We start from the raw sequence: 24,054 nt of genomic DNA on the forward strand, positions 1-24,054 counted from the left end.
GCTTTCCACTCACCAAGCGTGTCCTGTTGCCTGGGGTTATTCCATTTGTAGTAATGGGACTCCACTTGTACTTTGTGCCACTGGTCACAAACCTCTGAGCCTTGCAGTACAGCCAGTTTTCAATGTGCTGTATAATCCACTTATCCAATTCATATCTCACCTTTCTTTTTCTATAGGGATAAATAGAAGGTCTTGCAGAAGGCCTTGGTAAAGACAAAGTAAAAAACATTCACTGTTCTCCCCTCACCCATGGAGACAATCATCTCATCACACAAGGCAATAAGGTTGACCAGATGTCATTTGCATTTGGAAAAGTCATAGTGGCTTTTCTGAATTGCCATCTTCTCCTTTATATGCCTGGAAATGGCTTCCAGGAAAGTCTGCTCCATAACCTTCCCAACACTGGCCAGCTTGTACTTCCCTGGATCTTCCCAGGATAACTCCTGCCTTTCATGATGGTGGACATGACATTTGTCATTTGTGGATTTTCCTCTCATCAGGAATCTCCCTTGACTGTCATTACCTTGCAAAGATGAAAAAGGCCTCACTACAGCAAGTTAATTAAGTCTCTCAGCACACTTGGATGCAGCCAATCTACTCCCTTTCACTTAAGTATGTCTGAGTCAAAAGGGTCCTATCCTTCTGTATTGTGGGTTATGCTTCACTCCCACAGACTCTGCTGCTATGCTCAGAGGGAACTGAGGGTAGAACTTTGCAGAAAATACTGAGGCAAAAAAAAAAAGCATGGTATATGATATACTTCTGTCACAGGAAATAAGTGTTACCTCATCAGAAAATGTGCCCAAAACCAAAGTAGGTTAATGGATTAAAAAGTAATGAAAACTGTCAAAAATGCATTGAAAATGTATCATGATACTTTGCAAATGGATAATGGAAACTTTTCTTATTTTTTCTATTCACAAAAAATGTTGTCATTGAAGCAAATTTAACCCTTACCTCCTTGAAAAAGTGTAGCAAGATATTTTCATTAAAATATTTGCCTTTTAAACCTGCAAAAAGTCCTTATGTTCTTCTTAAATGCAAATTTTCTTTCCTGCCTTCACTTCCTACACTAAAACATCTTGAGGTGTTGTAACAAGCTCTGTCACAAAACTTGACTGATTGTGCAAGGATTGCTGTGTACACAGTATGAGAACTACAAAAACATCCTCATTACTAGAACAAAATGCAATGAAAAATACAAAACAGACTGGAAGTTGGAAAAGAAAATATATCAATTCAGGATTCATATTTCCATGGAGGCCTCCTTAAGTATAAGGACAACCTGGAAAGATATCTCAACTTCTTTCAAAAAATTTATTGACTCTATATATATTTCAAGTCTGGGCTTTGCCTTTACATTTTGTCTAAAAGATAGACCAGCAGAGAAAGATCATGGCCATGATTGCATTATTCAGAGAAAGTGTGACTGTCACTGACAGTTATTTCCATGTCTAACAGCTGCTTCAGCATCCCCTCACTCTCTGGAGAAGGAAAGCTTGGGATGAGGTTCCCATGCTAGAGAGCCAGTTCTGTATGGCTGAACTCAATAAGTACGTCCTAATGAGTAGAAGGTAGTAAAACTTCTTACCCCGCTATCCATGTGAGATCCCAGCCATGACAAACAACAGTCTTCGTAGTCTGCTCTTGCATAGTTGTAGTGTATTTTGTGAGAATTTTCACTTTATGACACGGAGATAATGAAAAAGATAATCTAGTTTATAAAGATTTATTGTTTTTTGTGTATCTCAAATCTCATTGTGTCTCCTTGGGCAAGTGAATTCTGTCACAGCAAATGAAACTGATACTGCACTAACTATATTATTGTTCTTATTTAGAAATTTAATTTGACAGAAGCTATACATATTTTCAAACATATTTATATATCTAATTATGGTAATTTTTTTACAAATCTGAAAACACTGGACATCGGAAGTTCTGCTATCATTTCCAGATTTTCTTCACATTCAAAGTTAAATTGTTTTTTCTGAGTGTATGGTTAGGTTATATCCTACAAACAATGAGCACTGTTAAAAAAATTGACAAATTTTAAACCCTAGAGGTTAAGACTGATTACAACTTGGACTGATGTGAAAATCCGACTTGATATTTCTAATAGCCTTTGCTGTTGCAGAATTCACTTGAAATTTGCAGCTGTATTCATAGGGATGATAGTTTGTATGGAGAATTCAGTTAATCAGCCCTGACCTTCTTAATGCTTCAGATTTCACAGATTTCTCTTACTGCTACTAAGTAGCTGGTATCTTTCTTTGTGTTATTTCATGCAATGAAAAGCTGTAGAAATAATGTAAAACAGTACTATGAGATATTTTGGAATATTATATATGAATATACATGGCATACTTTATAATACAGCAAGTGAAGATGAGGTTTATTAGACATCATTGGAGTTGAACAGAAAAGAGAAGCTCAGATTAACTTCTTGGCTACAAGAAATGAGTACAGAGTAGATCAGGAAGAACAAATTACTTATATGCAATTCAGGAAGAGGAAAAAGTAGAAAAATTTTTATTTTATTTATATCATTATATACCTATAAGTCACTTGTAATGTCTGTCTGAACACAATTCTTTTCCTGCAGCCTTTTTTTGTATTTTGATTTAAACTTATGGTTCAACATTTAAATTGTACATTTGGAAAGAAGGAACTGTTTCAAGCAATTTCTTTACCAAATCCTTTTCTTAATTGAGTTAAGAAAAATGCGCAGTTGATCTTGAGAGAGGAAAGCAACTACAAGGTTTTATTGTCCTAGCTAAGATTCAAAAAACACTGGTTCTCATAAGATTAATTCACAGGAGAAAAGTATACCTAATATTCTTGCAGATGAAAACAACCTATTCATGTCAACATTATCACTAACTTTTTATTCATTAGCAGGTAGCTAGGAGAGCTTTTATTCAATAGACTGTTCATGAAAAAGGTTATTCAATTCTAGCATGCACAAGTGTTTTTTAAAAGCTCTTTGTGGGCCGCAGATCTGGAGAGAAAGAAGAAAGAATTTGACAGCAAGGAAAAAAGTGGGAAGCGGTTGCTAGGAGACGGAGAAAGATGGGTGATGTTTTGCACCGACAGCAGTGCTAACATGGCATTGACTATGTTACATTTCAAGATAATGTGGTTGCATTTAAAAGCCAGAGGAATACCCAGTCATCTGGGCACATGCTGGGTACCCCCTCTAACATGGAGAGAGCAACTCTTTCCTTCAGTGTCTGTGGCACTGTCATGGGAGTCTGTCCTTTAAAAATGCATATTATAGCATCTTCTGATCAGGTGACACCTGGTTAGTCTTACTTTGTGAAACCTTGTTTAGTAAAGCTTTATCTAATGCCAGTAAAAAAACAGAAATACATTCAAGGACCAGATGAAATTTAAGTAGCATTTTATTTCTGAAGTGATAAACAATCTAAGACAATACTTAATTCTGTGAACTATATCTACTCACTGTATTCAACTTCTAAAAAGGAGAAGACAATGTAATATTCTAATCATTAATCTGCATTCATCGTATAAAAAATCAGAATTATGAGAGAATCTTTTGCATTTGTTCCTGCTCCTTTGTCTCTATCAGGATAGTGACCAAGAACAACATCCTTTCCTGCACCTCTTATAAATTAGGATGAATCTCTTTGCCTTTTTGCTGTAACATAAATTTGAAGAGAGAATCCAGTACAAAATTCCTTGCAATACATTTGTATATGGCTTTTCAGAGGCTTTGGCTGTTGCCCTGTATTTAGATTCAAAGGTTATTCAAATGAACTTACAAACTTCAGGAAAACATGAATAAAATTGCTAGCTGGTAAATATTGCTCAGAGTAAAATATTTTTCAAATTATATGTATGCTGCATATGTTAGTATGACAATTTTAGCTTATATTCTTTCCTGGAATGTGAATGACCCAACCTGAAATCTTTATTCAGCTTTTATATTATTTTATATTCTTTTATATTCTCCCTCAAGTTTATTTTGAAATCAATTGAAGACTGAGAAATAAATTTAAATTAGGAAATAAAGTTACAATGTCCGGGCTGTAAACCAGAATTGGTTTCTCCTTCAGATCAGACCACTGCTATACCACTTTTTTCTCTTTTTCACTGATAGAATCAAACATTTCCATCAACTTTAACACCTGCTATGCATGTGGTTGAACATGAAGAATTAGTTGCAATATTTCCAGTGTCACCATGGCAAATGTGAATCTGAACTCCTTGTTCACTGGTCAGATGACAGGAAAAAGAGTTTTGTGCCAAGGCAGGTTGAACAAATAGGGGGCATTAGACCGCAATTTTTTCTAGGTAATTATAGAAAAGGCAGCACATTAACTTACTACATACAAGGGAGGGGAGGGAAGGCAAAGCAAGCCAGGGCAAGGCAAGCCAAAGGAAACAATTTCCAACTGGTGCGCTGTGTCACACTGTCACTGTTTCATGTTCTGAGTAACAACAGGGCAAGAATGAAAAAAAAGTTGAATTTTAATATAATAGCTTGACATTCAGAAAAAATACGTCAATTCTCTACTTATTTTTTCTGAAGTGCCACGTTAAAAGTGTGTCTCTTAAATTTTCTTTCAAACAAATGCCTAATATTTCCTGGGACTGTTGTTTTCAGGGTTTAAAATGTCTGTATGAAACCCGCTGGGATTCAGTTCTACAGTGCCACAGCCTATAAAGGTGAAGGATAATTGTTCTAATTCCAGCTCCTTGTGCAGCTGTGACCTTCTCAGCAATGTGGCCTGGTTGGTTTGCAAATTCTAACACAATTCAAAGTGAATGCCAGTGTTAGACACCCTACAACATATTTTTTAAATGTGTATTCTCATTTATAGAACACTAAGTCTGGAAGACATGGAAGTTTCAGGAAACTTATGAAAATTTGAAGTACAATTGCCAACTCCATTTCACTTAATTTCATTTCATTTCATTTCATTTCATTTCATCTATTTACAACTGCCGTCTTGTGAATTTTCTCTCAGTCATCTTGTTCCCCAGCAGTGCTTATAGCAAAGAGGACTGAAGCCAGAAAGATGACTGTCATTTTTTTAATGTATTTTTTTACATCTAAGCTGAGATTTCCATTCAGAAATTGTTATTTGCCAACTCCCACTGTGGTTAGAGAGATTGAAATCAGGCCTTTTGAAGACAGGACGACACCGCTCACTGGTAGGACATGGAGTTTAAAGGTGGAGAGATAGTGAAAGGCAGAAATGGTGGTGGGAAGAGAAGCGGGATACAAAATGGGAGTTTTGAGATCCACAGAGGAACTGCGGGTACCTCTGGGAGGGCGCAGAGCATGGTAGCAGCAGAGACAGAGGAAAGATGTGAGTACCAGGTAATGGACTCATGGTGCCTTTGGACTTTTTGTCCTTCTTGATAGAGAAACAGGTCATGGAGCAGCTGATAGAAGAACTGGAGAAATGACACTCTTTTTCAATCAGAATATGATATAAAATATAGGAAAAAGGAAAAGCAAATGAACTAGGAAATACATCTTCAGTCATTTAAACAATTAAAGATTTTCAACTACAGCCAGAATAACTGATATATTATGCATTTGAGGTGAAGTATTTTTATGAAAAATACAATTAGATGGAAATTATAAATAAATTGGAATTAGTAAGTATAATATTTCAAATCAGTTTTACATATTGCAAAAATGATATAATTTAATACTAAAAAAATATATATAGTTACTATTATGAGTTTACACACTATCATAAATTGGAAGCTTAAGAAGATGTTTCCCAGAAATTATGTAGCTCATTTTGGTAAGCAAGCTTCATGATTAAAGATTTTTACATATATCTTTGATGAAAAATTATACAAAAATTTAATAAATAACAAAAATTTTGGGGGTTTATTGCATAATTTCACTGCAGTCTGTTGTCCTGGTGTATGGAAACAGTTGAAACAATAATGAAAATTTGCAGCAATTTTCACTTTTATCATTGCCACTCAGAGATGGCTCAGTCCCTGACACTTCAGGATGGCATAAACTTCATTTGCATCAGATGAGCAACAGACACAGTCAGTTACTGCAGCTCAGCTATTGATTGTGCAGTCACACCCTATAGATCTCCATTTAAACTACAACATGGATCTCTGGGAACATTTACACTTGATTTTTACAGTCTTATAGTACTAAAGAAATAGGTGGAAATTAATAACTCAGAAATTGGACTAAAAAAAATGAGGATTCTTTCTACTCTTGAGAATGCCTTAATATTTCTTATACCTTAACACTCTTCAACGCATTTTTCTTTTACTCCTTTGAGCATCTGTCACTTGTGAGTTCTGTTCTGTTAAGTTAGAAATATTGTTTAGTGTATAGTAAAACCATAGTTATCTGAGAGCCTTCAAATAATTTATGTGAATATATAAAACACATTTTCAATTTTTGCTTCTTTTAATAAAGCCAAAGTATGTAAAGAGGATGAAAAAAACTCAAAGTACTGCATATTTGTGTTTGTTAGAAAGGCTGAATAGTTGGTTTTTTTTCTTAGTGTTCATTTTCTGAGTATGTATCTGATCTTTACATTTGCTTAGTTTTAAAGTATAGTGACCATGCTATGTTATAGTTTTGCTAAGTAATTTTCATCTGTTAAAGTCTAAGCCAGTCTTTGGATGTAGTGAGTCTATTTGCAAAATTTCACTTCTATCAGTGGTAATGGAAAATAAAGTATGTAAGGAAAGGTAATATTTATTAGACTGAGAGGTATCGCTGGAAAAAGTATGAAAGCATTAGGACATACACAACATTTCCAGGGTTCTTCTGTATTTATCAAGGATGTGAAAACAATTGGACATACATGAAAATGTACAATGTACCATTGTACACGAAAGATGGATTTTTGTTTTGCTTTGTTTTCCAGCTACATTTGTTGGTCTAATAGAATATGCTGACTTTCCTTACAAACTTTGGTAACAGCCTTAAACTTCCTTGGATCATCAGCTGGAACAGCATTGCCACAGTGTAGCTGAAACATGTATAGAAATAAATCCTGACCTTTGAATGTTCAGACAGGTTACAAAGTCATTTAATGTGAGGTGCCTAATGAAAATGTGTAGATTAGGAGAGGAGCTGCCATAGACTCCCTGCATAGTCGGGAGAGACAGAGTCGCCTACATACAGCACTGAAGATCACTTCAGGTCAGACTTGCCTTTGGTCATATCAGGAGACTGACTGGTGGCTACATTGCCAGGTTACATTGCCTATTGCTACCTGAGCTGATGATGAGCCAGAGCACTCGAACAACAGTAAATATATCTTCATAAGTATTAAATTGTTATTTAATATATATAATTAGCATGTAATAATAATAATAATAGTAGTAGTAGTAGTAGTAGTAGTAATAATGATGATGTTGTAGAACATAGACATCCTGTGAACAGAATCCATCATCTCTGAAACTGGTACAAACACAACAATCTTTTCTGCTTATGAGAGTATATCTTGTTTATGGCTTTTTGCAAAACCCAAACAAACTGCATGATGATATAAAAAATCTTTAGTATATGTGCCTGAAGGCAATGCTGCAAGTTATTTTTTTTCAGAGAGTTTGTCGCATTAAATTAATATGAACAGATTAGTCATCTTCCACGGAGTGGACTTAAAACATCTGGAAATGTTTTTTTTCTTATCCTTTGCAAAAGATGCTTGTGAACAATGTTTTATTTCAATGCCTAATGTGGTCTTAGAATATTTGCATTTGCTGTGTATTCCATAACACTGTAGGTAAACTGTGGAACAGCAGTATGGCATTTAAAGCTTGACACCTATTGTGGGTTTAGTCTTCCTAAAGTTAGGTTTAAATGTTTAATACCACAGTATGTCTCATGAAAGGATGCAACACGCATGCCTGCAAATGGACTGGCAGGACATACAGCAGTGCATATGGCAGATTATGTAATCTTTAAAGACTGATAGAAATTACGTTACTGTACATATTTTGATTTTTCTTCTAGGTAAGGGAACGACTGAGGGTTTCTTTAGAAAGAGTCTCTGCACTGGAAGAAGAACTAGCTGCTGCTAACCAGGAGGTAACATAAAACACTTTCTCCCATTTTGAGGTTCAGTTTCTCTAATACTCTGTCCCATGTGTTCCCTGTCACTCTTCTTAAAACTGTCAGAAAAAAAAAAAAGTAAAACAAAAAAGATAAATTACATTCTGAGTAAGCTGCTCAGTGAAGATTGTTGAAAGTGGTTGTATGATTAATACAACCTTCTGTTTACTGATTGATTCCCTTCTCCTATTCCCTTTTGAGCAAGCCAAAATCAAAGAGCTAGTGATAGATTCCCAGATTTTGTACTGGACATGAAAAAAGAGTGAACCAACAAATACATCAGATACTACAAACTATAGCTTGAATTTCCATTTTACCATAAAATCAAGTAAAACACACACATATATACACATTATATTATATAAATGCTAACACTGGTGGAGGAAGGATTATGGATGACCTTGACATTTAGGTTTATCTCTTTGCTTTTAATTGCACTGTATCATGGTGTACTGTGGTGCCACATAACTATTGTGAACTTGAACAAGATATTTTTTTTCCTGTATGGTAGTTTGCAGATTGTTCTCTCTTGTTGGAAATGGTGAATAGCAACACATAATTGTCTTGCACACACAATTGTGCACACATATGGAGATGAATTTTGCACCCCAGAGAGATAATTCTGAGGCCAGAAAACATCAGTGATGGCATCTGCTAGTGACCTTACTATTACCATCGTGTTCTGAATCTCCACTCGATGTGTGCATCTCACTCAGTTAAAAATAAGTCAGGCAAGCAATTATTGAATATAATTGAATGAATGCTATTTTGGGTTATGTCTGTTTACTGGTGTTATTTTACTCAGGCTTAGGACAAAAGCTGAAAACAGCCACAAATAAACTTAAAGAACTACCAAGTAATTCTGGAAAAGTGGAATACCTGTGATTCAGAATAATATGTGATAATGTAAAATAAAGACTCCTAAAATATTTTTTTTTTCTTAAAGAAACTTCTTTAAAATATGATCTGCAATTAAGATACCAGTACTTCCTTTTTATAAACTAGGAACAAGATATTTTGAATCATCCCTTTCTTCTCTGAAGTAACTGCACGTATCTGTCCAAAAATAAAACCCTTCTTTTATTCTTCCATTTCATAATGTGCAGTGCAGAATACTTGGGTTCAAATGACTTAGTTACACTGTGTTGCATAATCTGTTATTTGCGCTAGTGTTTATTAACTATAAAGCAGCCCTTTTGGTCAGTCAGGCCAACTGAGATGCATCACACTCCTCTAATCCCTCCCATTCATGATGCAATTAAATTGAAGTTCACTTCACTGGGCATGGGACCAGGTCATTAGAGCATGGCCTTGTTATTTGGAGTTTTAAAGTGAAACTTACATTGATAGTAAGGAGTAAAAACATACACAATGAAATCAAATTGAAATAGGACTTTCGTAGCCTTTCTTGCCCCATGTCCTTAGAAATTTTGTGCTAACATTGTGTCTACGTTATAGTAAAAACACTTAGAAGGACATTTAATGAGCCAAGCATAACATGACCACTGCAATCCAAATACTGTTATTCTAGTTTCCTGTGAGGTGCTGTTAAAGCTGAAAAAGGGAAATTCAATTAAATAATAATGAAAAAAGAGCTAGATGGGAAGAGACATGGAAGAGAATGAGTGAATTATTTTCAAACAGTTAATGCATTTGATCGAGAGTTCAGATAATGTTCACGCAGTTAGTTATTTAAACAAGACAAAATTAATTAGAGAACTGCAATGTAGACGCTTGGTTTTATACTACATTCCACAGTGAATACAGAGGCAAAAAAAGGCTTTAAATAATTATTGTACTGTATATGAAAGTAAATGGGCCAAGTTTCCAAGGGACTTGAATGTATGTTTTCCAGTGATTTCTGTATTCCCATCACTCAGTGCCTCTTCTCCCAAAAGAAGTAATATTTTTCTTTTATTTCCATTTTTTATACTGATTGTAAGAGTGTACTACATATTCAGGACTATACCTAAACATAAAATGATGACAGTAAATTGGTCCCCCGATTAAACAAGTATATGATTAGGTAGATACCAAGTATAAGATTCAGGAATAAAAAATAGAAATGTGTATGTTATGAAGGCACCTTTCTCTGAAAGCTTATGGCTGTGGCTCCGACACAGAACAACAAAGAGAAACTGGAGACACTCATGAGTACTTATTGGAAATATCCTTATATAGAAGAAAAGAAGAGAGAGAGAGAATATAGCTTTCCATCATTAGATGGTCTTTGTAGCATGTTACATACATAGCAAAGGGAGTGAGAATATCTGTAAACCTGGCAAAGCTGATTTCATCTCTAGTTGCCAACACCATCCCACAAAGCACTTCAGATTTGATAGGGAATAGTAACACATATTGACTTTAAACTGCAGAAGCAATTGAGATGGACAGTTGGGCCCACTGGGAGAACTTAGCTTGTGTACCTAATGTTTACATATAATCACACAAAGGTAAAAAAGTGAGTATTCATATGGCATAAGTCACTGATGTTGGTTCAGCTGAACTTTTCAGAAACAAGGATGTCCACCAAATGGTTCATTTCTGTTTTGATTCTGCAAAGACGCTAGTTTCTATAAAAAGTGAATATGCAGTTTATCTCCTTTTCAATTAAATGTTACACAGAAATTATTTTGATTTGATGTAATATTTTTAATATGTTAGCAATTCACAATATTTTTTAAAAGTCAAATCTCTATAAATTACAATATAAAATATACATCAAATTATCAAGGGAATCCTTACTTTTACTACAGGTTTAATAATGTTATGGGGATGGAATTAACTGACATTAACTATTCTATTGAATATGAAGTCTTGGGTTTAAATTGTGTCCAGCCAGAGGTTACTTACAGGCTACATCAGCTTCTTATTAAAACATGTTTACAAACGGTGAACCTTATACTGTATCCTACAGAGCACGGGTTTCAGCTCAGAATTAGGACTCTTGAATTTGAGTGTCACCACGTGAGCCGGTATCTAAAATTTGACTGTAATCTGTGGAGCACTAGTAAATCCAGTCTGTCAGGTAACCTGGCAGTTAATCTACACAAAATTGGTAGGGGAACTGTGTCTGTCTGGAGCTAGGGGGCAGGGGAAAGGAACACCTGTTGTCACTGCAATGACACCAGATGCCTAGATTAGGTAACTGACTCTGACAACATGCTCATATGTAGACACCTAATGCACAGACAGCAAAAATTACTTATCTTACTCCTTACAAACAGCAGCTCTCTGAATCAGGCAGTAGGCTTCCAAATATGGGAGAGATACGAAATGAACCTATATTACGCTTAAAGATTGGATTGAAATTCTCTAAATATGTGTTTTACCAGGGGAAAAAGTTATTTGACTATATATTTTATTTTACTGTGACTGATTACTGGCAGTAGAAGGGACCTTTAAACACAGCAGCAATCTGGACTGCTGTTCAGAGTGTTTTCATGTTGACTAGGGCAAGAGGATTACCTACAGTAATTAAATTCCATAGTCATCCTTATAATATTTTCTTTTTATCGGCCAAAATTATCACATTTTATTCTTTTATGCTTGCACTGGAAGCTATTATGTGTTCACAGCTGGTAGATGTTGTCCTATACATTGTGTCTGTTGTAGCTAAGATGAATGGTAGATATTGTTAATTTTCTGAAAAAATTACCTCCCATTCTTTAGTGAAAATTACTGTAAAACAGAACTACATTCACTTTTCCCTCAGACACTTTTAAAATGATGCTGGTTTTGATCTGGTTCCACATAACCCATGGTCTCTCCAAATAGTTTTGCTCCTGAAAGTTATGATTTGCGGATAGCAATTAGCAAACTGCAAGTGGTATATCCAATACGAAAGCTCAGTGGTACAATAATGTCTGTCTATGGTTGTTCTGAAGGTAGATGTGACATTTTTCAGTGACTATATGAACATTTTCGAATTCCAGCAAGGTTCTGGTAACCATCTTCCTTTTTACACATTAACTTGAGAAGAATGAGTTTCATTCGCAAAGGAAGTGGGATGCAACTTTTCCTTCCTTGTTTTGTCATTTATGATCATCACAGAAATTAACATTGAAATTACTTGCAAGATAACCACTTTTGTTCCACAGCTTTTGAAATCCTCTTATTAGCTTTATGGGTGTGAGTCTTTGTTAAAAGTTTGCTAAACTACAGCATATGCAAACACCACACTGAGATATTTCATTAGCACCATATATCACGAGGAACTCAAACTCTAGTGGCTTCCACAGAGCACGGATACACAGATTATAGACAGGTGGTGCCATGGCCCATAGTGATGCTTTTAAATCCATTTCTGCTGTAATGTGCAATTAACAGATTTCACTGTTTCCCAGAACTCTCAACAGTTTCCCAAAAAATGACATTTAAGAGCTTTTTCCCCGAGGCTTGTATGTAAAGTTAAGCTTTAAACATAGTTAATACTGTACTGGGAAAAAGTAATTTTTTAAATAACTATGCTTACTTTGCACACAAATTTTATCTTGCCCTTCTTAAACACTTATGCAGCTCTTGTGAAATCTTCCTGTGTTAATATGAATCGTATGATAAGAGGCATTACAAAACCCTTTCTTGTTTCCGGTTAATATGCTGGCTTTTTCTTCTTCCCTCATTAGTAGAAAATGTACATGGAAAATACAGCTTTAATTACATTTATTTTCTCAAAGATATAGTTTAGGAACCGAGAAAAAAATGGGACTGTGTAGAATTTGAAATTAGAGAAATTACTGGTTTGAGTTTACATATGATTGTACTGCCATATGCTTTTCTTCAGCATTTGTTGAAAATGCCAATGCTGTTTGCAAATGCCACAAAACATTATATTGCTTCTGTCAAATGACACATAGATTATATTTTAAACACTCAGGCTTCCATTTAAAACCTCATTGTTACAGTTTCCACTTGCTTCTACAGAATTTTACTCAATCTTTGAGGATAAATTTAACTCCTGGAGCTATCAGACAGATTACAGGAGATTTGCACCATAGATTTCTGCCTCACATAACTGCATGCATTCTCTTATTGAGGCAATGTGTTTCTTCCTGACATTGAGTTAGTTTCTTCATTAGGGTGCCTTAATGCTATTTTTATAGTATCCATGAAACCATTCATAAATGATTGACATCACTGCAGAGAAAGGATGATTTGAAATTTATGATTCTTCATATTCTGTACCAGAAACACCAGAAAGTAGCTGCTTATTCATCAAAGAACTTTCAAATACCACATTAGTTACCTAACTTTTGTATGCAGGGCATATCAATAAACCAGTAAAAAATGTAGTTACTTCTAACACTTGAGGATAGTTGTGACTCTGACCATGAGGGGTGCTGCAGACGTGATTGTAGTATCATTACTACTGATGAAATATTATTTAATGTTTATGTATTTGAAAGTAAAACTTGAGCAAACTGTGTGGTGTGTTCTTTGTACCTATGGTTGCAGACAAAAACATATTTTTATCCTCAGCTGTTTCAGGCCCTGTTAGGTTAAGGCACTTTTTGTTACATGAGTTTCTTTGTGGCCTTTGTATGTAAATACAATGCAAAGTGATTTTTAGAGTAGAAACGTTGTTAAAGGAATAGTTTGCTGAGAATAACAGCATGTGCATTTATTGAAAGTGTAATAAACACTTAATTTCATCATTCTGAAATTCAGAAATTATGGAGATCAAATGTCTGGATGAAACTGGGTGAAATCCAGTGACTTTTCTTCTGGGAAAGACCAGGCTAGATGGCTTATACCTATTTCTGGTGACTTTAGGTATAATTTTGCAAAAAGTCTGAAACAGCCTTCATCTATATTACCTCATTTTACCATGTTATCTCAGAATGTTGTAACTGAAAGTTATTGCTTTGTAAACTCTCTCCAACATTTTTTTTCTTTTAGGCTATAACTTTACACATGTCTAACTCTGGAGAGACCTTCTTTGTGGTCTGAAAGTTAATTTTAAATATCTGTGTAAATGTGCCAAATTATATTTTTCTGCAACGTTGCACATAATTAAAAATAGTTATGTTTGAAATTTAATCATTATGTGCTGTATGTAATTGCTTTTCACTGTGACTTCAAACTTAGCCATCTAGTTTAATGTTAACTATACAAGAAGTTATTGTTGCCCACAAGTTTTAAATCTGGTAATGAGTAAAATGTTTTGATGTTTTGGCTTTCTTTGGTGGAAGTTTTTCATAATCCGTGTTCCACAGCACTAATTTCTGTCTTTACACATTTGAATTAGATGTGTGGCATGGCAGCTTACTTAAGTAAATGTATCAGGATATTTTTAAAATCACTTTTTTTAAAAAAAAAATTACTGCAGACAAGTTGCTATTATCTGTCTGAAAGAGAAATAAGTATATAAACAATTTTACTTGGGATCCAAAAATGTAAAAAATATTCTTGGTTTTGATGATGCAAAATTAGATACTCATATTTCTTTGGGATCTTGATTGGAGAATCTCACCATTAGGAAATTTTAAATAATCTTAATTAATATTGATAGAGACTATCAATTTACAGGTAGAATTATTCCAACAGAAGTTATAGAGGGCTTGTTTTGCTTGGTTCAGTCCATAAGAAATGACCCAGCCTGTTTGACATTGCACCTGGAGAGTGTAGTTCAGACATCTTGAGTCATGTAGAATCCATGGTTACAAAAGAAAAGAAGCAAAAGAGGAAAACATCTATTAATTCCTTTGCATTAGAAAATGGCTATAATTTTAGTTCATTTTCTGCAGTAATCATAGAATAAAAACATTATTTTAGAAGTTCCACTTCTGAAGAATGTTCTTTATCATTAAAAATATAGACAAGAATTGTATCAGTGAGGAACACATATTGGATTTTTGATGGAAAAAGCTGTGGAAAAAAATTACTTCCAGTAATAATGTCATTGAAAATTATTAAGATCTTGACTAAATTAAATGAGTACAGTTGGTTTAATATTTGAAATGTAGACTTTAATTCACTCTACTGTGCTTCACTGTCAATAGACTTGGAGTAAGATTTAAGTTGAGATTTCTTCAGTTTGTGAATGCAGATCAGGGCTTTGATATTCTTTAATTGCAATTCTGGGGTGAGGTTCATTTCCTTTCTGGATTTTTACTCATATCCTATCATCTGTTGTATTTGCATGTTTTGTGCAACCAGTAGCACAGATGGTGATTTTAATACAGATACACTGTATAGGAAAATCTAATAATACTGCCTACACATGGAGAATAGTGGGGTTTTTGTAACAGATGTGTCCAGTCAAAATAAATCTAAACAATCTCATAGCCTCTGCGTGACAATATGCAGACAAAGAATACAAAATTTCATTTGGGAAAGACTGTTTTTACTTTGTGAGAAATATATTATTGTAGTCAGAAGAAGAAAACAGATCTGCAGTCCAAATAGCCAAATACTTCATTTTAACCTGAGTAGGATTTTCAAACTGAATTTTATATTTTAAGCATAGGTAGTTTTCAATCAAATGCTTAAGTACTAAGAGCACCTACATAAAGCCTTAGAGGCAGATTATTTTATTTATGATCAATGTCCTGGATACTAAAAATATGTTTGTATGTACAAACATATGTATGCATATATAATTATATATATGCAGTGTTTGTATATATATATATATAAAATACCATGTATACATTATCATATATGTCATATCTATGCACACACCATATGTCTATATATATCAATAACTTATGTATTGTTGAAAACAATGAAGATCATAATATTTCTGCCAAGTCCATCTTCAGCTCTGACCATCTGGAAGTCAGTGCCTGTGCTACCAACAAACTCCAGAGCTTTTGTGCCTTGGTTTGGATACCTTACTAGTGCCCTTGTGAGAGGAATAATGAAGGAATGATAAGTTTGCTACTATTTTTTTGAGTTTGGTTAGGGAAAAAAAGTAAGATTAGTTAGTCAAATACGCACTATAATGAAACCATTGTGCATCTCTGTAAAAGGCTGTTCTTTCATGTATCGTATTTCATACAATTTTTCTGACAAATTAAAAGTAGCACATTTTTGTTTTCTTAGATAACAGTTTCTGAAGAAAATGTACTGAAATGTACCTGGTTATATTCTGTAAAAAATCTTGACAGATACTCTTTTTCATAACAACAACTGCACAATTGTTTTAAATGACTCCTATTTACAAAGTGTTGCCAGTACACCATGGAAATAAATGGTGCATGCTGTAGACTACGTGCAATAGCACAAGACAGTTACTTACACAGTAACACTTAATTTGCTTCAGGAGTCATAATGAAGCAGAGACTAATAGACCTTATTGCTTTATTACCAGTGTATTATTACATTTAAAGCATAAAAATGACTGCTGATCCTGACACTTAGTGTTCAGAAGGAGTCAGGGCTCAGAGATGGTGTAAAGGGGTGGCAGGAGGTCCCACAAGCAGTCCCCTGCTGCAGCCAGCTGAGTGCCACAGCTGTGGGCTACCCCTGGACCACAGTACCCTTGTCACCAACACATGTAACCTTCATAGGCATGTCAATAAAACTCTGAGAGCCAGGACCTGTCAACAGTAAAAGACCACATGTGTGGTTAGTACTTTCATGTTTTTCAGTTAAAATTATGGATCTGCCACAGATTCAGAGCATCTCTAGTCATCTTAGCACCTTGTCATTCATTATTTACACTTCAGTGACATGAAAGCAAAGTCTGAAAGTGCTAGCCACGATACAAGCAGGGTCACAGAGAACAGCGCCTGCATCAAGATTGTAAGAATACAATGATCAAGACATACCAGAAACTGCAGAAACAAGATGTTTCATCTTTCTTTGATAGAACTTGAAGCATAGAAGGTAAAGACTTACTTAAACCATTAAAGAACTCTAACCGAGGGCTCAGTGTACTACCTCCCCTTTTTGCTACAAGGTAAAGACCCTCTGACTTTTTAGTCAACTGTCTTTTACAGTGCTCCTCTGATCAGCTTAAAAAGTGTTCTTGTAAATCTGAATGTACGTTCTCTTGCAAAACTCGCTGTCAAATGCTGGATTTTTGGTAATGATAAGGCAACACTTCTTGGCCATTAAGGAGTAAGACTGTAGAGGTTCTATTTCAATTTCTGCTTATTTAAGCTCTGTACCAAACGTATAAGATTTGTTTTCATTAGGCCTACTACTGTCCAATCTCCAAGAGTTAAAAAGATTCCCTCATAAGGATGATTTCACCTAAATAAGTATTTGCTCCATAGCAATGAAAGCTAAAGAGCAATATATCTAAAAGATCAACAATCTCAAAAATGAAGGAAGAGAAGAATTTCTGATGTTAAAATGTTGAAAATATGTATTACTCATAACTCCTACAGTTTTTTCCTTTGAATAAAGTAGTATTTTTCTTGACACATCAAGACATGTTTTAAAGGGCTCAATTGTGTAAAGTTTCTGGAAAGCTCACCACTTAAATAGCAATAAAATATACTGGAGTCAAGACACATATAAAGTAAACCTAACTGAGGTTGTCAGTCAGACATGAACACTTAGTTCACAAGTGAATTTTCAGAGTGTTACAAAAGCCCTGTAAATTTGTCTGATTCTTTTTGTTTTAAGTAGTTGAATGGGAGAAAAGACAAAGTGCTAAGTTAAAAAAAATATATATATATTTTTTTTTCTTTCCCCAAACTGCATTGTTAGTGCTGGAGGTTTCATTGCCTGCCTTCCAAAGATGCTTTTGCAACCTGAAAGGGCTTTTTTTCTTTTATTTGTTCTGTCAAATCGTGGCTAATGTTGATTACAAAGCTGTGTGGTCCATGGTTATTTTAACTCCCACCTGTTGTGAAAATAAAGCTCTAGGTCCATATTTGTACTTTTCAATATAACTGGTTGCAAAGCTCGGAACTTGCATTGCTGGATGGAAAAACTAAAGCATTTTAGCACTAGAGCCATCTTCAGGGAGATTAATTTTTATCTGTTGTTTTAAAAGCCTCTGTATGGATTTATGAGAATTTTGGTTTATGAAATCAGAGTGTGAATTTATGATACCCTGAAGAGCATCTTGTATTCATTCTCTCAAATACTATGTATACAGCCAGTCATCAATCCCACACAGTTCATTTGATCATGATACTGAAATGTACAGATACTTTATCTACCACTCTGGGAAGAAAGTTGTCCCCCCCACCACAACAAACCAACCCTTCACTTTTCCAAGTGCATTTATTAACTTCATTTTATACATGGATAGCTCCAAAATTCTGTATATGCTTGTCTGTTAGTATAAAAGAAAAAAAGAAAATAAATTAAAAAATCTGCTTCTTGCCTTAATCCTTTCTTTAGCCCATCTGCCAAAGTCATACACTTCGGTAGATGAGAAGAAATTTACATTATTAGACGCGTTTGTGAATCTTAGACTTTCATCTGCTGTTGTCTAGTGAAGAATGTTGAGAAGGTGGTTGAGCCACACACACCACCTCTTCCCCTGGGTATTCAGGAACACTTTGGTGGTCTTATTACTGGACCATCTCACTAGTACATGCTTCATCACTGTTATCAAAGATGAGGCAAGCTCCCTACTTGGGCTCTTCCTCTGGTCAATGTAGAAAACGAAGGCAATCAGAATTTGTGAATCAATGCCATTAATTGCTGGAAATAATTAAAAATTTATTGATCTGGGAAAGTCATAAGGCTGAGAAAGTCATCATTAGTGGATGACTAAATAGAGTTAGTTCGGTGATGTTGATTAGTATATAAATTTGTATTGGGGAAAAGGAAGTCTCTTGAGAGTTTAAATGGCAGGTGTCAGGATGATACCTGCCAAAAACACCTAAGGCAGTGCACTGCTTTATGTATTGAAATTTAAATAGGTTGTGTTGCAGTGCAGTCAAGCTGTGAATCCTCAGATCCTTTGCAGTTCTCCAGGTGTTCCTTTTCAGGGGAGCTGGCACTTGGTTGGTACCTTCGCTTCCTGCAGTGAGAGTTTGTGATCCAGCCACTGTCCTGTGGGGCCAGTGGTTGCATCCACTTCCATGCTTTTTACTGGAAGACCCTGTAGCTTGGCATATTCAAGGTTTCCTCTGAGATCCTGCAAACACTGACAGCATGAGGTAAATTAGAAGTGGTTTCTTTTGTGCAAAATATGATTTATTGTGCCAAAAGGTTCTGTGTTATGATTTTACCTTTCCTACCTGGTTTCTTAACTCATTCCAGAGCACAAAATAAACAAATATGCAGGAACATGTGCAATGCCCGCATGTGTGAATGTAGGGGTTTCCCCCAGTTCTTCAGGACGTGTATTTTGGGCATGTTTGAAAATAGGACTGTTCAAGTGCAATGTGTTTAAAGCCTAGAAATGGCTAATCTTGCCAGAACAAATTAAAACTATTAATAATGTATCTACTTTCAGGCAAAATTTAACTGTTTATTCAAAAAAACACTGTACTGTAAAAAGAGATTTCCATTCAAATATTTTCATACCAGTTTGACTACTTCTAAACTGTAACATTATAACACCTGTACAGAGTTCTTGTTAGTCTTTTTCTGAGTGATGTCATGCAAACTTATCAGTGATGTATTCAGTCATATGAATGTGATGAAAACATATGCAGGTAAGTGTATACTATGCTATGCTGGAATTGCTATAATTTGGCAGTCATGGGGCTGCAAGTACAAAGCAGTGGGGGAAGAAGGAGTATAAGCTGGAAAGTGGAGGAAGAAAAGAATTTCAGACACCACTGTGACAATTTGTTTTGCCTTTGGTTTGTAAATTGCATTACTTTTGTGGACTGGATGAATCTGCTGAGAAATTTCAAATCCCCAGTAGATTTTTCTCTGTATTTGTATAATATCCCCTGCCCCTATAACAGAGAATGTATTTCTGCACGTCGGGTACCACAGTTTCTAGTTTTGCATCCTATATGAAACTGTGTTGAAGTGGAAACTCGTGACCAGCAACTCCTGGGCACTTACTCATGCTTCTTGTGATATTCTGCTGATAAACTCAGACTGAGAGGATGGAGGCACAGATGTCTTTAGGTATTACAGCTAAATCTGTCACACCTCAACTGACAGAGTCATTAAAATTGCAGTAAAAGCTGAAACTATCCAGTGGGATTCGAATTAAATATTGAAAGTCTCAATAAATATGATAATTTAAAGATTCCTTTTTCCTCATGGAGGAATACAATTAAAATTAATATTTTGACATATCTGAGATTTTTATGAAAGTCCTGTTCTTACAATTTACAGCAGGCATCTAGGTGACCCCCACCAAATGAGCTGCATCCTTCATAAACTTGCCCTCAAGATCACATAAAATATCACATAATTGTCTTATTTGGTTAAAATGCCATTCCTCTCATGATAAATTCTCTTTTTATAATATATATATTTTTACCCAGATTCAAAAAAAGATCAATTTTTTTTTCTCACGAATAAGTTTTGCAGGTGTACATCCTATGCTGTGGTTTTTTCCTCTACCAAAGAATGAAAGAAATGTGGTGTATTGTTTATACATTATTCTGATAATCAAAATGCTGATTACTGTTATAATTTATTTCAAAAGATATATTATGCCAAGAAAAAGTTGGTGCATTTCAGACCCTATAACTAAAATAAAATAATAATAATGACAATTTTATTTTACAATTGAAATTATTTCAATCACTTTATTTAAATGCCTCTGAACTTTCTAACCAGTGCTCTGAAAGGCAGTGTTGAGAGCAATACAAATTAGAGATATAACTGGAAAATACAGTGTTTACATTTATGAATCAGGATTTAAATTTCCATTGAAGTAGAAGGAAATCGCCTCAATGTCTAAGCATTTTTATTTTCTATGCTACACTTAATTTTTACTGTATAAAATTATAGGCATTGATTAATGCTTAACACAAGCTATCTGTGTCAAAATTAAAGCAAAGTCAGAAGGTGGACCAGGAGTCTAAGTTATGTTCTCAGTAGATTGAAATCTGATATTTAGCACTGTTTTAATATAGACTGTTATGACAGAATAATGTAGGAGTACATCCAAGTAGGGAATTTCACTCTTCTCTGAAAGACTTACATAAATAAGAGCCAAATGGAAAACTGACACAACATAGTCACAAGAAGTTTGATTTAGCATATTATCAATGTAAAAAGAAACACCTTTTTGATAAGAAGAGGTTAAACAAAAAGCCTTCCAGATCTGTCAGCTGTAGCTCAGTGAAAAAAATGGTTATCAATGAGTTTAATTGCCTAGAACAGATTTGTTTCAGTGTTGAAAGATCAAAAAAACAAGTTCAATGGTTTAAGGTAGGGGAAGTTTGTTAAAATAGCTTTTCAAAAACTTCAAATCATTTACTTCCTTTACTGCTTTCCATTCTTGAGGTGACCCAGGTTCTTACTGGCTTTAGGGGATGGCCTAACATTGTATATATGTGTTTAGAGCCTCTGTTAACAAAAAAACCCCATTATATTTTACTCATTCTAAAAATATTTAAATCAAATATAAATAAATTCAAAGTGAAAAAAAATGAAATAATTAAGTAAAAAACATCCTAATGTTTTAATTATTAGGAAGAATCCTACAAAAAGAAACCTCTGTAAACATTTAGCCTTTAATATTTATTAGTTAAATTAAATATCTTTATATCTTAGAACCATAGAATAGTTTGGGTTGGAAGGGAACGTCAAAGCTCATCTAGTCCAACCCCCTCGCCATGACCAGGGACATCTTCAACTAGATCAGGTTGCTCGGAGCCCTGCACAGCCTGGCCTTTAATATCTTCAGGGATGGGGCATCTACCCCCTCTCCAGGCAACATGTTCCATCCTCACTGTAAAAAATTTAATCCTTGTATCTAGTCTGAATCTGCACTCCTTTAGTTTAAAACCATTACCCCTTGTCCTATTGCAACAGGCTCTACTAAGTCTGTCCTCATCTTTCTCACAGGCTCCTTTTAAGTACTGAAAGGCCACAATATGGTCTCTCAGCCTGTCCTCACAGCAGAGCTGTTCCAGCCCTCTGATCATTTTTGTGGCCTCCTCTGGACCTTCTCCAACAGGTCCATGTCTTCCTGTGCTGAGGATTCCAGCATCTATATCTCTACATACTGTATTAATTTATCCAGTAGAAAGCAAAATTCAGTCAAAATAATTGCAGTAATTACATTCAAATCCTTAACAGGCAGACAGTTTTAAATATAATTTAAATAGCAAAAGCATTAAGGAAAAAGTCAATAGAGGAATTGATTATGCAACTAGTTTAAGAATTAGAATAGGATTTTATTTATCCTACACAGAGCCAATATACTTTTGAAAACATGTAGCTGAATTTTTTTAATACCGTACTGTGTGCAGTACTCTGTATTGTATACACACTGTGAGAAGAGAAATGTGTATCCATAAGATAGCTGGAACAGTTTTCCCTGCCACATCTAAAAAGTGTGCAGGACCAGTTTAGTGTACAGTATCATATTGCAAGCATGCTTTTTCACTTCATAACGTGAGTTATTTCTGGAATTTCTTTCATCCTTTAATGGTATTTACTTTACTTAACTTCAGCTGTTGTAGTGAGCGTTTTTAGTTTGAGATAGTAATCTGTTTTCCCTTCAGTCAAGAGAAGAGATGTGCCTATCATTCATCTCACCTGTTTTAGACACAGAAGACCCACTGGCGATGTTTCTCTCTCCAGTGTTTTCAGAAGGAATGAGATAATCACTTTAACCAAAGTATTCAACTTTCTGGCTTTTCAGTTATCCTGCTCTGTGCCAGCCAGATAAGTCCAAAATTTTAGCTCAGTTCTTGTAATTCTGACTTACGTCACTGGGTGCTACAGGATGCCAAAGGCTGAAACCTACCATTTTTCCTCTAAGTAGACTATGTTCTAAGTAGAGTGTGCTGGGGTCAGAGATGGAGAACTCACTTTTTACAGAACAGCAGCACTGGGAACATGGCCTCAGGAACCAAGATTTAAAGCAAGGGAAATTTTTATGTTTAGGCAAAGTACCCAGAATACCATGCTTGTAATTTACACTATATGATATACATTGATAGTAACAACAGCTTCTCCCTGAGGATGACAGAACACTTATAGAGAAAGCCTAGTGGTGAGGGTGTTATTTTGTCTGGTCCCTAATTAGTCAATATTCTCTGATTCACCCCAAATCTTATAAGATAACTCCACCCAAAATCTTACCAGATAATACTACCAGCAATCACCTCAGGCTTCCAAACCCTGAGCCCCACAGAGCTTTCAAGTATAAAATCATTCTTTTTGTCTAAAGTTAACATTCCTACTTCCTGACGTTCTCAGCAGTATATGGGCCAAATATCAGGATAATTCATAAACAGAAACTTTAATACATTTAGCTCCTTTCCACCAACCTGAAGGGATTTCAATTTAATATGATTTGAACAAGGAAATACTTACCTACATATTTTTGTCTTATATCTAAGTCATATCTGCAAGGCTTATAAGTGTTTTGTAGGTTATGTGCTGCTTTCGTACTTACAGTAATTTGACCAAGAAAATAAGAAATTAATTCAGGTTTGTACTTACATGTCTGGTTGCAAAGTAGCAGTCATTTAGTACATGCTCACAAAAAAGTCCAGAACACCACAACACAGGGTGTTTACAACTACTAGTAAACAGATTGGTTCTCTTACTAAATAGATGGAAATTATGCTCTTGCTTACTGATTTATAGTCTTGTGTAATCTTTATTTGTTTATTCATTATGTTGTCTTTTTTCAGTATGAGTGATGAGTGTGATTTCATAACGTCAGGTACTTCTTCAGATCAGTTCTGGCTTAGGTATTGATATCCTGTTCTATTGTGTATTTTAATAGTTGACATTAATATTCCCTTATCACATTAATTCAGACTACTAGTTTCAGCTTTACAGGAGTGAGATGCAGATTTGGTCATTTATGGAAATGAAAAACAGTTGTAATTTTGAATCTGAATTCTTGAATCCTAACTTAATTCAGTGATGTCTGTAAATAATGGACATAAATACTATTAAGA

The 24,054-nt window shown here is 34.9% G+C and overlaps 1 protein-coding gene across 4 annotated transcripts in view; it reads left to right on the plus strand.

The window, feature by feature from the left end:
- PPFIA2 (PTPRF interacting protein alpha 2) overlaps positions 1–24,054 on the plus strand; it is a gene marked incomplete at both ends in the record, with an annotated part of 303,052 nt that overhangs the window by 201,773 nt on the left and 77,225 nt on the right. For 3 of the 4 annotated variants that reach the window (XM_080355800.1, XM_080355801.1, XM_080355802.1), the window contains one exon: positions 7,982–8,056. The exons of the other annotated variant lie outside the window; for it this stretch is intronic. In XM_080355800.1, coding sequence (XP_080211926.1) covers positions 7,982–8,056 — 75 coding nt within the window. The remainder of the gene's footprint in view (positions 1–7,981; positions 8,057–24,054) is intronic. 4 annotated transcript variants of the gene reach the window in all.

The sequence above is a fragment of the Nesoenas mayeri genome, assembly GCF_963082525.1.
Source record: "Nesoenas mayeri genome assembly, chromosome: 1".
Taxonomy (NCBI): domain Eukaryota; kingdom Metazoa; phylum Chordata; class Aves; order Columbiformes; family Columbidae; genus Nesoenas; species Nesoenas mayeri.